The sequence below is a fragment of the Coturnix japonica genome, chromosome 9 (assembly GCF_054131305.1).
Source record: "Coturnix japonica strain WE chromosome 9, WE-NBRP24, whole genome shotgun sequence".
In the NCBI taxonomy this organism is placed as follows: Eukaryota; Metazoa; Chordata; class Aves; order Galliformes; family Phasianidae; genus Coturnix; species Coturnix japonica.
The window spans coordinates 25,842,573-25,855,385 of record NC_140671.1 but is presented as its reverse complement, the minus strand read 5'-3'; the positions used below and the strand labels follow the sequence as shown (position 1 = coordinate 25,855,385).

The 12,813-nt window shown below is 63.9% G+C and overlaps 1 protein-coding gene and 1 long non-coding RNA gene across 7 annotated transcripts; one reads left to right on the top strand and one right to left on the bottom strand.

Moving 5' to 3' along the window:
* LOC116652599 (uncharacterized) lies at positions 1-3,430 on the bottom strand. Its single transcript, XR_014931788.1, has 3 exons — positions 3,319-3,430; positions 2,000-2,191; positions 1-618 (listed from the first exon to the last, which is right to left on the bottom strand). It is a non-coding gene; the product is annotated as an uncharacterized LOC116652599 (long non-coding RNA).
* Positions 3,431-3,707: 277 nt separating this feature from the next.
* Positions 3,708-12,542, top strand: PHC2 (polyhomeotic homolog 2). Of its 6 annotated transcripts, none has more exons than XM_085508861.1 (15): positions 3,708-3,848; positions 6,342-6,527; positions 6,720-6,878; positions 6,953-7,030; positions 7,102-7,263; positions 8,202-8,306; positions 8,380-8,593; positions 8,993-9,318; positions 9,850-9,997; positions 10,543-10,745; positions 10,835-10,964; positions 11,046-11,160; positions 11,241-11,376; positions 11,516-11,765; positions 11,851-12,542. In XM_085508861.1, exons 2-15 carry the CDS (start codon positions 6,384-6,386, stop codon positions 12,003-12,005), a joined length of 2,325 nt encoding a protein of 774 aa, XP_085364987.1. In that variant the 5' UTR covers positions 3,708-3,848; positions 6,342-6,383; the 3' UTR covers positions 12,006-12,542. The 6 variants fall into 6 exon arrangements, with proteins under 6 accessions (XP_085364987.1, XP_085364985.1, XP_085364986.1 ...); XM_085508859.1 differs by having other exon boundaries at positions 11,459-11,765; XM_085508860.1 differs by having other exon boundaries at positions 11,043-11,160.
* The last annotated feature ends 271 nt before the right edge of the window (positions 12,543-12,813 follow it).

Sequence of the window (12,813 nt, the reverse complement as noted above, 5' to 3'; positions counted from 1 at the left end):
ATATGGGTAAAAGAAGGCTTTAATTGCAGTGAGGTTAAATCATCGCTCCGAGGAAGGTCAACATGACTAAGCCTGGAGTGATTTGGGACGGCGCACGGGGCTGGAGCAGGGGCTGGAGCTGACCCCAAGTGGATGGAAGTTGAAAGTTCGGCTCAGTGACAGCAAACAGGAGGTTTGAGTTAAAAGCTGGAGGACTGCGAGCAAACTCCCTGGCTGTCAGCACAGCAGATCTCACAGCCCACCGAAATGGTGCAAAAAAAAACCAACCCTGAAAACATTAAAAAAGTAAGAAGCAAACAAAAATAAACAACCCCAGTTTTGTCCATGCGGAGCCCTCCTCTCCTCTCCCACAGCCCATCCTGCAAGCATTCCAACCATGCACTGGGTTGGAGCACCCCCAAAAGAACTCCCGGGGGGTGGGGGGGGGGTGTGTTCTCAGTGCCCGGCCCCATAGAGCCCTTTCAGAGCCAACGTTTGCCAGACTCCCCCCAAGAAGCTGCAAACCCCAGCGGGAAATCCGCTCCTTCCAGCCCCCCGCAGGGATCCAGCGCAAGCCGGGGATGGAGGCGTCGGTGCAGGAGGAGCTGCGTCACCAGGCCATTTCCTTTGGAAAAATACCTGCATCCAAGGCACAGAAATACAACAAGACCCAAAATGTGACATGGCACACTTGCATAACCCACCCATCCCCTTCTCTTGCCTTCTCGCCAAGGCTCTGCCATCCCTGGATCCCTTCCAACAGCCTTCCCAGGGAGGGATGTTTAGGAAATGGGGGGGTTGGCGCTGCTTTGGGGATGGCACTGGCACCCATTGCAGTGCTTGAGGGGGAAGAAGCTGAAGGGAGAAGAATTTGGGAGTGATTTGCTCCAGAAAAGAGGTCAGGGGAAAAACAAACCCTATGAGGAGCAATGGTGATCACCATGGGAGGATGTCCCACGGGGGGGGAGGGCTTTGGGAGTCGGACGGCTCAGTCAAAGCCCCTTTAAAACAGGACAAACGGTGCCCATTGCAACTGAGATGTGGTGGTGCATCTCTGGACCTGGTGCAGGAACGGGGGTGATGCTCACAGGGAGACGGGACCACCCAAAAGGGCTTTTTGTCCCCCCTCAGAGCCCACACGATGCCTCGTAAGGCTGCCGGGCAGCGGGATGCCATGGGCCCACCCAGGGGCTGCAGGTAGACGGATGTGAGGCAGCTCTGGCAGCCGGCCCCGCTCACATCACCAAATATCCGGCCCCATTGTTTGTGGGGATGCGCCGCGTCCGTGCTTTGTTCCCCCCCGGCACCCGCAGGCCTTTGTGTCTGCACAAATATTTGTGCCCTCCCGGCCCACGCGCGGGGCGGCAGGAGGAGATGTGGCTCATAGAGAGACCCCAGACACGTCCGGAGGGAAATTTCCAAGTGGAAACCCAGCCCTCGGCCTGTCCCGGCCTGAATGGCCGCCCCACTGCGTGCACACAATGAGCCTGTGGGCTTTCAAGCTGTTCCCGCCCGACTCCCCGGGGTGAGAAGGGAGATGGCATCAGGCGCGAGGCCGGCCCAGCACTAGGCCCAGAACCGGGCCCAACACTAGGCCTAGAACCAGGCCCAACACTAGGCCTAGAACCGAGCCCAACACTAGGCCCAGAACCAGGCCCAACACTACGCCCAGAACCGGGCCCAGCACTAGGCCCAGAACCGGGCCCAACACTAGGCCTAGAACCGGGCCCAACACTAGGCCTAGAACCGAGCCCAACACTAGGCCCAGAACCAGGCCCAATGCTAGGCCCAGTGCTAGCTCCTGTACTGTGCCCAGTGCTAGGCCTCATGCTGGCCCTAGTGCTAGGTCCTGTACCAGGCCACACTGTACATCCAGGGGCACTCATCACAGCAATGGCATCTCACAGCACAGCGCTGGGGATGGCAGCTGTGGTGTGAGGACGATGCTGAGGTGTGCTGCCGTGCCCAGGCTGAGTTACTCCGAGCCCAGGGTGATGATTGGTACCAGAGTGACACTGACCCTGTGCCACTGTCCCAGCACGGCCATTGGCTCCCAGTACCCACATCGGTGGTGGTCTCACAGGTCATCTTCTTTTGGGGTTGAAAAGCACACGGTTTGGGACAGGTGCTGCTCTGGGACTGACAGGCAATGTCCCTTGGTGGGGCTGCACCCTCCACCGCTCCTCACTGCCCAGTGACAGCTGCTGGCTCCCTGCATAGGAAAAGGAGCCCCCCCAAAAAAAAATAAAGGGAAGAAAAGAGACAATGCTCAGAGCCCGCCGGCTCCATCTCAAGGCCGCTATTGCCCTCTGCTGGCTCCAATGCTCCCAGACCCCACGCAAGGCAACTCCACCCCCGAGCGCTGCGGGGCGGCAGCGGCACGAGCACCACGAGGACCCTGCGGGCACAGCCAACCCCGCCAGCTGCAAACCCTCACAATCCCAACCCCTTCCTGCAATCCGTGCATGCAGACCCGGAACTCCTACAAATCCCTTCTGCAAATCCTCCAGCCCTACGTGCAAAGCGCGGGGTCCCATTGCACATCCAGGAGCCCTTTCGGAGCTCATGCACTCCGTGTTTGCAGGGCTGCCTTCACTCGTGCAGCTTTGCCCTGTGCAGCCCGTTTTGCACCAGCTCTCTTTGCTGTGTTTGCACTTCGCCCCCCACCCACCCCGTCACTCCCCCCTCATTTCTTGCAGGGCTGCTCATTTCCTTTCTCACCCCGCTCCCTACAGGACCAGCACATCAACTCCCGGCCGCTCTTGCAGCGTGCACCCCATTCCTTGCTCTCTCGTGCTCGTGCTTTGCACACCCGCTTTTTGCACACCCCCTACTTGCACGCCCGCTATTTGCACGCCTGCTTTTTGCACACCCGCTATTTGCACACCCCGTGCTTGCACACCCGCTATTTGCACGTCTGCTTTTTGCACACCCCGTATTTGCACGCCCGCTTTTTGCACACCCACTATTTGCACGTCTGCTTTTTGCACGCCCGCTATTAGCACGCCCACTGTTTGCACACCTGCTATTTGCACCCCTGCTTTTTGCACCGCCACTTTTTGCACGCCCGCTATTTGCACACCCTCTATTTGCACGCCTGCTTTTTGAACGCCCACTATTTATTTGCACGCCCGCTATTTGCACACCCGCTACTTGCAAACCCGTATTTGCACGCCCGCTAATTGCACGCCCAATATTTGCACACCCACTATTTGCACGTCTGCTTTTTGCACGCCTGCTATTTGCACGCCCGCTGTTTGCACAGCCGCTATTTGCACCCCTGCTTTTGCACACCCGCTACTTGCACACCCCGTATTTGCACGCCCACTGTTTGCACACCTGCTTTTTGCACTCCGCTTTTTGCATGCCCAATATTTGCACTCCGCTACTTACACACCCGCTATTTGCACGCCCATTTGCACGCCCATTATTTGCACACCCCATATTTGCACTCCCGCTCTTATCACCGTACCCTGCCCCCCATCCCCCCCGTTGTCTCCTCTCCCGTTTCCGGCCCCGCCCCCTCCCGGGGCAGCTCCGGGGCAGCCCCTCCCCCGTTGCCATGGCAACGCCCCTCCCCTCCCTGTTGCCATGACGAGCTCGAGCCGCGGGCGCCGTGGGCGTGGCCTGCTGGCCGTCCCGCTTTCCGATTGGCCGCGCCGCGCACGTGACTGGCGGCGCAATGCAAATGAGCGATGGCCGCGCCGCCGCCCCGTCGGGATGGAGGAGGTTGAGGTTGAGGCCCCGCCCCCCGCGCTGACCCCGCCCCCCCCGGTGGCCCCGCCCCGCCCCGCGCCGCCGGCCCCGCGCGGCCGCAACCCCGGGAGGCGCCTCGGAGATGGCGGGCTGAGCCGGGCCCGGGGCCGCAGGTAACGGAGCGTCGGGCCGCGCCGCTTTGTCTGGGCCGGGGGGGGGCGGTGCGGGGGGGCCGGGCCGCGCACGCGTCCGGGTGTCGGGTGTCCGCGCGCGCCGTGCCTCGGTTTCCCGGTCACCGCGGGGCGTTGGGGCTGTTGGGGCTGTTGGGGCCGGACGCTCCGGTCCCGCCGCTCTCCCCGCGCTGCTCCCCGCGCTCCGGTTCCGCCTCGGGCTGAGTCTCGGCCCGGCCCCGCGCGGCCCCAACACGTGCCGGGAGCCGAGAGCTGAGAGCTGAGCCCGGCCCGGGGCTGCGGGGAACAACCGGCAGCTCCGCCCCGAGCGGGTTCGAGGCCGCGGGACCCGCCGCGCGTGGCACCGCCCCGGTACCGCACGCGGGGATGAACGTGGAGCGGCGGGGAAGCTCCGCGCTGCGCGTAGCTCCGTCACGGCCCCACGCGTGGGGACAGCGCCGGGATGTCACGGCACAGCGCGGGGATAACGGCACGGCCCGGCCCCGCGGCGCTGAGAGCGGAGCGCGGCGGGTGTCACGGGCACCGGGCGGCGTTTGGGCAGCGCGTCCAGCGTGGGGCCCGTCCCGCCGGTGCGTGGCACCACAGCGCCCTCCGGGGATGTGACCCCGCGTCCTCACGCCGTGTAACTCGGTGCCGTCTCGCTGCCGTGTCCCGCCGTGCCGCTACCGGAGCCCGGTGCCGTGTGTGTCCCCGCGGGGCCGGGCCGTGTCCGGGGGGGTCTCCTGGCGTTGCCACCACGACCACCCGCTGTGGGCACCGCGGCTGCTGTCCATGGTGGGCTCCCGGCGCTGCTGTCCCTGGTGCTGGCTGTGACACCCTCCGTGGGGGCACATCGTGGGGTTCCTGCTGGTTACCGGAGCTCTGTGGTGCCCACGGAGCCGTTGGGTGCTGGGCTGCAGCCTGGCAGTGTGGGCACGGCCCTTGCAGTGATGGTGGTGGTGGTTCTACTGCTCACCTCCAACCCCCAGTGGCACTCAGCACACAGAGCTTTCCCCTCCATCCCTGTCCTCATCCTTCCGTCCTTCCCTCACACCCTTCAATCCCTTTCCTCACTCCCTTTCCTCTTCCCGTCCATCCTGTTGCACATCCCTCCCTACACTTCTTTCCTTCTCCTGTCCTCCTTTCAGCCCATCTTTCCTGTCCCCTTATCCATTTCCTACTTCTTTGTGTCCATCCTCCCTCCTTCTGTATTTCTGTCTATCCTTCCTCACCTTTCCCACTTCCTTCCATCTTTCTGTCCACCCTTCCCTCCCTCCATCCCTCTTTGTCTATGTTGTCATCCGTCCGTCCATCTTCCCCTCACTCCTTTGCTTTCCTGTTCCCTTCTGTCCATCCTTCCCTTCTCCCTTTCGTCCCTTTAAACTTTACATCCATCTTCCCATCCATCCTCCTTCCCTCCCTTTGTCCTTCCTCCCATCCTTCTGTCCATCCTTCTATTTCTTCCTTTGCTGTCTGTCATTCTGTCCCCTATTGTCCTTTCCCCCCTCCCTATTTCCTTCTGTTTGTCCTTCTGCTCACCCCATCCCTACATCTCTCATTCTTTCCTCTTTGCTTCCTTCTATCTTTTTCCTGCCTGTTCCCATCTCTGTCCTCTGTCTCTTTGTCTTTTCTGTCTGTCCCCTCGTTCTTTCCATCTGTTCTACCTTCCCTTCCTCTCTTTCCATCCTCTTTCATTCCTTCATGCCTTTTCTACCTCCATGTATCCAGCCTTTCTTCCACCCATCCCTCTATCCATCCCTTTCATACTTGTGTCCTCATCTGTCTGTCCATCCTTCCCTTTGCCCATTCCCCTTTCTTTCTTTCTTTCTTTCTTTCTTTCTTTCTTTCTTTCTTTCTTTCTTTCTTTCTTTCTTTCTTTCTTTCTTTCTTTCTTTCTTTCTTTCTTTCTTTCTTTCTTTCTTTCTTTCTTTCTTTCTTTCTTTCTTTCTTCCTCCCTTCCCTTCCCTTCCCTTCCCTTCCCTTCCCTTCCCTTCCCTTCCCTTCCCTTCCCTTCCCTTCCCTTCCCTTCCCTTCCCTTCCCTTCCCTTCCCTTCCCTTCCCTTCCCTTCCCTTCCCTTCCCTTCCCTTCCCTTCCCTTCCCTTCCCTTCCCTTCCCTTCCCTTCCCTTCCCTTCCCTTTCCTTTCCTTTCCTTCCCTTTCCTTCCCTTTCCTTTCCTTTCTTTCCTTTCTTTCTTTCCCTTCTTCTCTTCATCTTTTTCCTCCTTCTGCCCTTCCTGGCTGCACTTCCTCATCCATCATCCTGTCCATCCTGCTTCCTTCCATCCCTCACTTCCTCCCCTCATCCCTTTCCTCCATCCCTGTCTGTCCATCCTTCCTTTGTCCATCCATCCACACTTCCTTCCTTTCCCTCAGGATCTGAAGTGCCACTTGCACCGGGCACAGGTCGGCTGGGGGCACGCAGGGCCTCTCCCATCTACCACCCTTGTGCCCCCCACCCCACGGGACCCCCATGCCCACCTCCATGTTCTCCCCCAGCTCTAGGCCACTCCAGCCACCCTGCGTGGCCCTGCCACTGCCATGGAGAACGAGCAGGTCCCGGCTCCTCCTCCCTCCAGCAGCGCTGGCGGCACCGGCACGACGCCCAGCAGCACCGGCACCACGCGCCCACCTGCACCGCAGATCTCTGTCTACAGCGGCATTCCCGACCGCCAGACCGTCCAGGTAGGGCTGAATGCACACCCTGATCCCACCCGCCACCCTACAAACGGGACCGTGGTTGGGGTGCTTGAATCTCCCATTGGAGCAGGAACGCTGTGTGCATTAGGAGGCTCTGCTTAAAGGATGAGGCAGAGCAGCATTCAGGGCGAGTGGCCTTGGTGTGTTGTGTCCCACGGCCCCGCTGCTGCCCCACAGGTGATCCAGCAGGCCCTACACCGGCAGCCCAACACGGCGGCGCAGTACCTGCAGCAGATGTACGCCGCGCAGCAGCAGCACCTGATGCTGCAGACAGCTGCGCTGCAGCAGCAGCACCTCACCAGCGCCCAGCTCCAGAGCCTGGCGGCCGTGCAGCAGGTACACACCCTCCCTGGGGTCACCCATAGGTGCCGCAGTGCAATGTACACGCAATGCTTTGCTCCCATCCCCAGGCCAGCCTGGCAGCCAACAGGCAGAGCGGCTCCTCTGGCAGCAATGGCACGCAGCAGGCGCCTGTGCAGCAGCCCACGGTGAGTCCCCAGCTCGCCAGGAGCGCCCCGCAGCCCTCACCCCGGCCCCAAAACCCACTGTCCCATTGCAGATCAACCTGGCCACGTCGCCAGCAGCCGCCCAGCTCCTGAACCGGGCACAGAGCGTCAACCCCGGGGCATCGGGCATCGCGCAGCAAGCTGTCCTGCTGGGCAATGCCGCCTCGCCCGCCCTCACCGCCAGCCAGGCACAGATGTACCTGCGGGCACAGATGGTAAGAGGCGCTTGGCCCCGTGGCACTGTGGGGCAGCTGGGACCTACTGGTTGGCAATGCAAAGTTAGCACAGACCCACAGGAAGCAGATGCTATAGGGTCCCCTTTGCCCCACAGCTCCTACAGCTGTGCTGTGGGGTGGGCTGGATGCATGCAGAGTCCGTCACTCCACCACAGGGTAACCACAGCCTACATAACTTTTAGATTTCCTGTCACCTCACTGTGGAGTAGCCAGGCCCTGTAGGGTGAGCCTGAGATCACAGGGCAAATCACCCCTTTGTGCTGCTGGGAGTTGCCTAGATTTCCCATTGCTCTGCCACGGGGTGACCAGACCCACAGGGTGCCCATCACCTGGCTGTGAGGTGCAAGGCCCCTGAGAGGGCACCTGACCCCATAGAGTGAATGTTGCTCTGCTTTGAGGTGCCCTGGCCTTATGGGGTGCCCAGACCCCACAGGGTAACCACACACTGCTCTGAGATCCTTGGTCTCCATAGAGTGCCCGCTGTCCCCACCCTGGGAGTGCCCAGACTACATGGGGTGTCCACATGGGCTGCATGGGCTTCATGGGGTGTCCCCACCCTATTGGTGGTACCGAGACCCCAAGAGATGCCCAGACCTATAGGGTGTCCCTCACCCTCACTGTTGGAGCCCACTCCAGGAGGGTACCCCCTGCTATAGTAGGGGGGTGTCTGGATCCCATGGGATACCTACACCCTGTGGAGTGTTTGCCCAGACCCCATAGAGGGCCGCTACTCTGAAATGGAGTGCCCAGACCCCAGAGGGTCACCCAAGGGACATGGGGAACAGCAGCACTAAGCAGGGACGTGGGCAAATGTCCCACGTGTCCCACACTTCTGCCATCACATGAAGACATGGGGGGACACTCAGGGTGCCCCCCACAACCCTCGGGGACACACACCCACCCTTCTCTCCCCCCAGCTCATCTTCACGCCCACGGGCCCCGTCAGCGCTGTCCGGCCCGAGAGCCCTGCACCTGTCCCACCGCCAGCCCCACCGCCCGCCCCACCACCCGCCACCCCCCAGGTGAGCCCTCCCCTCTTCCCCCGCTCCTCACATTCCCCTTTCCCCCCAGCCCACTGACCTGCTGCCATTGCAGGTGCACAGCCTGGCGCTGCGCCCCGCTGGTCCCCACCTCCCTGCCCTGGCCATGAAGCCCCCTGGCAGCACTCCACGGGCCGGCCCTCCCCGGGCCCCCCCACCCGAGAACCCCGGTGACCACCTCAAAAAGGCTGAGGGTCCCGATGCCCGCACCCACCCCCTGGCCCGCACTGCCACTGCCCCTGCTGCCGCCCACCCACTCGTCACCCCAGGTAAGGCACCGTGTTGGGGTCGGGCTGGGACACCGTTAGGTGCTGCGAGGGGCAGCAGGTATTCACTCTGAAACCTAATGACGGCCCTCCCTGCTGTTTTCTGGGCACCCCATCTGTATCGGGGATCTGTATAAGCCCCAGTGCCAGCACTGGTGGATCAGAGGGGGAGGAGGTTCCTCCTCATGGCTCAGCTCTGGGGGTGAGGGCTGTCCCCTTCCCCAACACCCACCAGCTCCCTGGGGTTACCCAACCTCAGGGTGCTGCTGTTACCCCCTGGGACAGCATCATCCCAGCCAAGAGCGAACGCCGCCAGGGTGAGGAGCAGCCTCGCAGGGAGGGGGCTTGGGGGTGGCAGCACTGATGAAGCCTTGGGCCTTATCCCCCCACCTCCCCCCACAGCCTACACCCCGCTGCAGCAGCCCCAGTTCCTGCAGCAGCCACCGAAGCCAATGCAACAGCAGCAGCAGTTCGTCATCCAGCAGCAGCAGCAGCAGCAGCAGCAGCTGGCGCCCCGTGGGCAGCCCCCTCCGGGCCCAGCTGCCCCCCAGCTCCAGCCGCTGCCCCCTGCCAGCCCTGGCCCTGCCCCACAGCCCAAAGCAGGAGCCCCCCACGGTGTGGGGACGGAGGGCACGGCCCCCAACGGGCACCCCGGCTGCTATGGGGCACCCCGCAAGTTCCAGCACGCCTCCGCCGTCATCCTGCAGCTGCAGCCCACGGGCAGCACGGTGAGGGACCCCCATAGAGAGCAGGGGGTGCTGGGGGTCGGGGGGCACCTGTGGGCACTTGGGTGCATGCACGATGTGCTGTGTGCATGTTGGCTCTGTGCATGTGTGCAGCTCTTGTGCTGGGTCCATGTGTGTGTGCATGCACGGCCGGTGCACACCTGAGCTATGCAAGCGTTGCATGTGAGCATGAGCTGTGCACTGCTGCCTGCTCCGTGTCCAGTTGTGCCACATGCATGTGTGTGCAACGGCCCTTACACAGCTGTCCGTATGCACCTGGACCGTGTTTGCATGTGTGTGCACGGCTCACACACAGTACGTGTGTAAGGTACAGGCTGTGTCCACGTGCACCTCAGTGCACTCCTGGCCCTTGTTCACATGTACCTGACCCACACACGTGTCGGAGCGTCACCCAGCCCCAACATGTCACACACTCGCGTGCCCCACACAAACACACGGCCCGTCCCTGCCGCCCCCCGCCCACATACGGGGTGGGGGCTGCCGTCCCGTTCCGCTGACGCTGTCCCGCCGCAGCCGCCGTTGGGTGCCGCCGATGCCGCCCGCCGTGACGCTCCTCCCGCGGCCCGGAGCCCTCCTGCCGCCGCTCCGCCCGCCGCCGTTGCCGCCCCCCCGCCCCCCCCCGGGCCCGAAGCGCCGCCGGGAGAGCGCGCCGGCGCGCACGGTAAGCGCGGGAAACTGAGTCACGTGGGGCGCGCCCCCGCTTTGCCCCGCCCCCTTCCCCGAAGCCCCGCCCACCGAGCGGAGCGCGCGCGCGCGGCGGCGGCCAATGGTGGCGGTGGGCGTGGTCAGCGCCCGGCCCCGCCCCGCCCCGCGCAGCCGCCGCCGCCGCCCCGGCCCGGCCCGGCCCCGCTCCGCCTTTGTCCCCGCGCCGCCGCCGCTGCCGCCGCCGCCTTTGTCCCGCCATGGGGCTGCCGCGCCGCTGAGCGCCGCCGGTGAGTGCGCGCCGCCCCGCTCCGGCCCGGTGGGCGCTGACCTCACTTCCGCATCCGCCCTCGGCCCGGAGCCGCCGCGGCCCGGTCAGGTGAGGCCGATGTGTGGGGGCGGCGGCGGGGCCTGGCGCGGCCCGGCAACGAGCGGCGCGGCCCAACGCGGCCTAACGGGCCCTAACGGGGCCTAACGGGCCCGGGGCGGCCCAACGGGGCGGGGGCGGGCGGTGCCGCGTGGAAGCTGACGGTTCCCTCCTCCCGACCCCCCCCCCCCCCGCAGAGCCGGGCGCGGAGCGCGTGGATGCGCCGCCCGCCGCCCCCGCCCCCGGCATGACCTCGGGCAGCGGCAGCGCTGCCTCCACCGTCGCCGGCGCCGCCCCGCACAATGGTGAGAACAAACCGCCGCAGGCCGTGGTGAAGCCGCAGATCCTCACGCACGTGATCGAGGGCTTCGTCATCCAGGAGGGCGCCGAGCCCTTCCCGGTACGTTGTACGTTCCTTCCCCCCCCCCCGCCGCCCTTCCCCGCTCCCCCGCCGCCCCCCGGCCCCGCTGACGCCGCAGCCGCCCGCAGGTGGGGCGCTCCTCGCTGCTGGTGGGGGGCCTGAAGCCGCAGTATGCGCAGGAGCTGCTGGCAGAGCGTGCCCCGCAGCACGACAACACCACCACCACGGACTCCGAGATGGAGGAGCCCTACCTGCAAGGTGAGGGGTTACACCGGGCTGGGAGCACCGGGAGGACCCTGCCCCGCCCCGGCTCAGCCGCCCGCCGCTCTGTCTCAGCAGAGTCCAAAGAGGAGGGAGCCCCCCCGAAGCTGAAGTGTGAGCTGTGCGGCCGCGTTGACTTCGCCTACAAATTCAAGCGCTCCAAGCGGTTTTGCTCCATGGCCTGTGCCAAGAGGTAAGGGGTACATCCAGCCCCCTGCACTTGCAGCCCTGCCTTGCTCTTATCTCACACCCCCACCCCGCCGCTGCCCACAGGTACAATGTTGGCTGCACCAAACGCGTGGGGCTGTTCCACCCCGACCGCAGCAAACTGCAGAAGCCCGGAGTGCCCCCCCACGGCCGCCGCCGCGCCTGCAAAGTGCCCACGCTCAGCAAGGACACAAAGAAGCAGGTGAGGGGAGGGGGTTGTGGGTCCAACCCTGGGGGCGCATTGAGGCGCAGGACCGGTGCTGCCCGGTGGCTCCGTCCCGCAGACGCCGGTGTCCCTCCCGCCGGGCTCGGGGCCGCTCTCGGTGACGGCATCGCTGCAGCTCAACCACAGCCAGGAGGACTCGAGCCGCTGCTCGGACAACTCCAGCTACGAGGAGCCGCTGTCACCCATCTCGGCCAGCTCGTCCGCCTCCCGCCGGCGTCAGGCTGAGCGCGACCTGGAGCTGCACGACATGGAGCTGCCCGACATGCACGTGAGGGAGCTGGCGGGCATCGGGCACCGCTTCCTGCCCAGCGAGCCCAGCAAGTGGAACGTGGAGGACGTCTACGAGTTCATCCGCTCGCTGCCGGGTGAGGAGATTTGGGTCACACCACAGAGGTTCTCCATTGGCTTCGGGGCCGTGCTGTGACTGTGTTGTATCCGTTTCCCCCGCAGGCTGCCAGGAGATCGCAGAGGAGTTCCGTGCACAAGAGATTGATGGGCAGGCGCTGCTGCTGCTGAAGGAGGACCACCTGATGAGCACCATGAACATCAAACTGGGGCCAGCCCTCAAGATCTACGCCCGTATCAGCATGCTCAAGGACTCCTAGAGCTGCGCTGCCGGCTCGCACGGATGCTCCCACCGGGTGGGGAGGGGGGGGACAGACCCGCGCCCCCCCCTCAGCTCTGCCTGTCCTGGTTGGGGGTGGGGGGGGACCCATCACTGAGCACAAACCCCCCCCTCGGCTGCGGGGTGTGTACATAGAGCCCGTAGCGATAGTGGCCCCACTCTGGCAGGGAACTCCCCCCAGCACGACGGGGCGCAGCAGGATGGTTGCCTTAATGCGTGGCCCCGCCAGGACCCGGCTGCCCGCCCCGGTGTGGGGGTGGACATGAGGGGGTGCCTGCAGAGATGGCACTGCCCCCAGCGGGCACCTCAGTAAAGGACAGAGGTTGGTGGGGGCTCAGTACCCCCAGCAGGTAAGGACCCCCCCTCCCCCTCAGCCCACACCGCCGTGTCCGGCTGCCACAGTCTTTCTAAGAAAAGGAGGAAAAAAAGGAAAAAAAAAAACCCAAACCACAGACCCCACAACCCCTTTTTTTCCCCCCCGTTTTGTTTCTAATAAACACTGAAAAAGAAAACTTGACCCCCCCCCATACTTTGCCTCCTTCTCACACACACTCCCATTCCCTCTGCATTAACTGAGGTGTATCCCAGGGACTGAGTCTGTGTCACCTCCCACCCCCCCACTGGGACACCCCTGTCACACACTGTGCTGCTCTGTGCTGCTGGTGGTTCCCATGTTTGTCCCCCTGCCCCACATCCCTGCTGGCACCCAGAACCCAGTAGGTACCAGAAGTGACACAGCAGCAGTGAGGTCCCTGTGCCTGGTTGGGGTCCCAAAAGGGGGGAGGTAT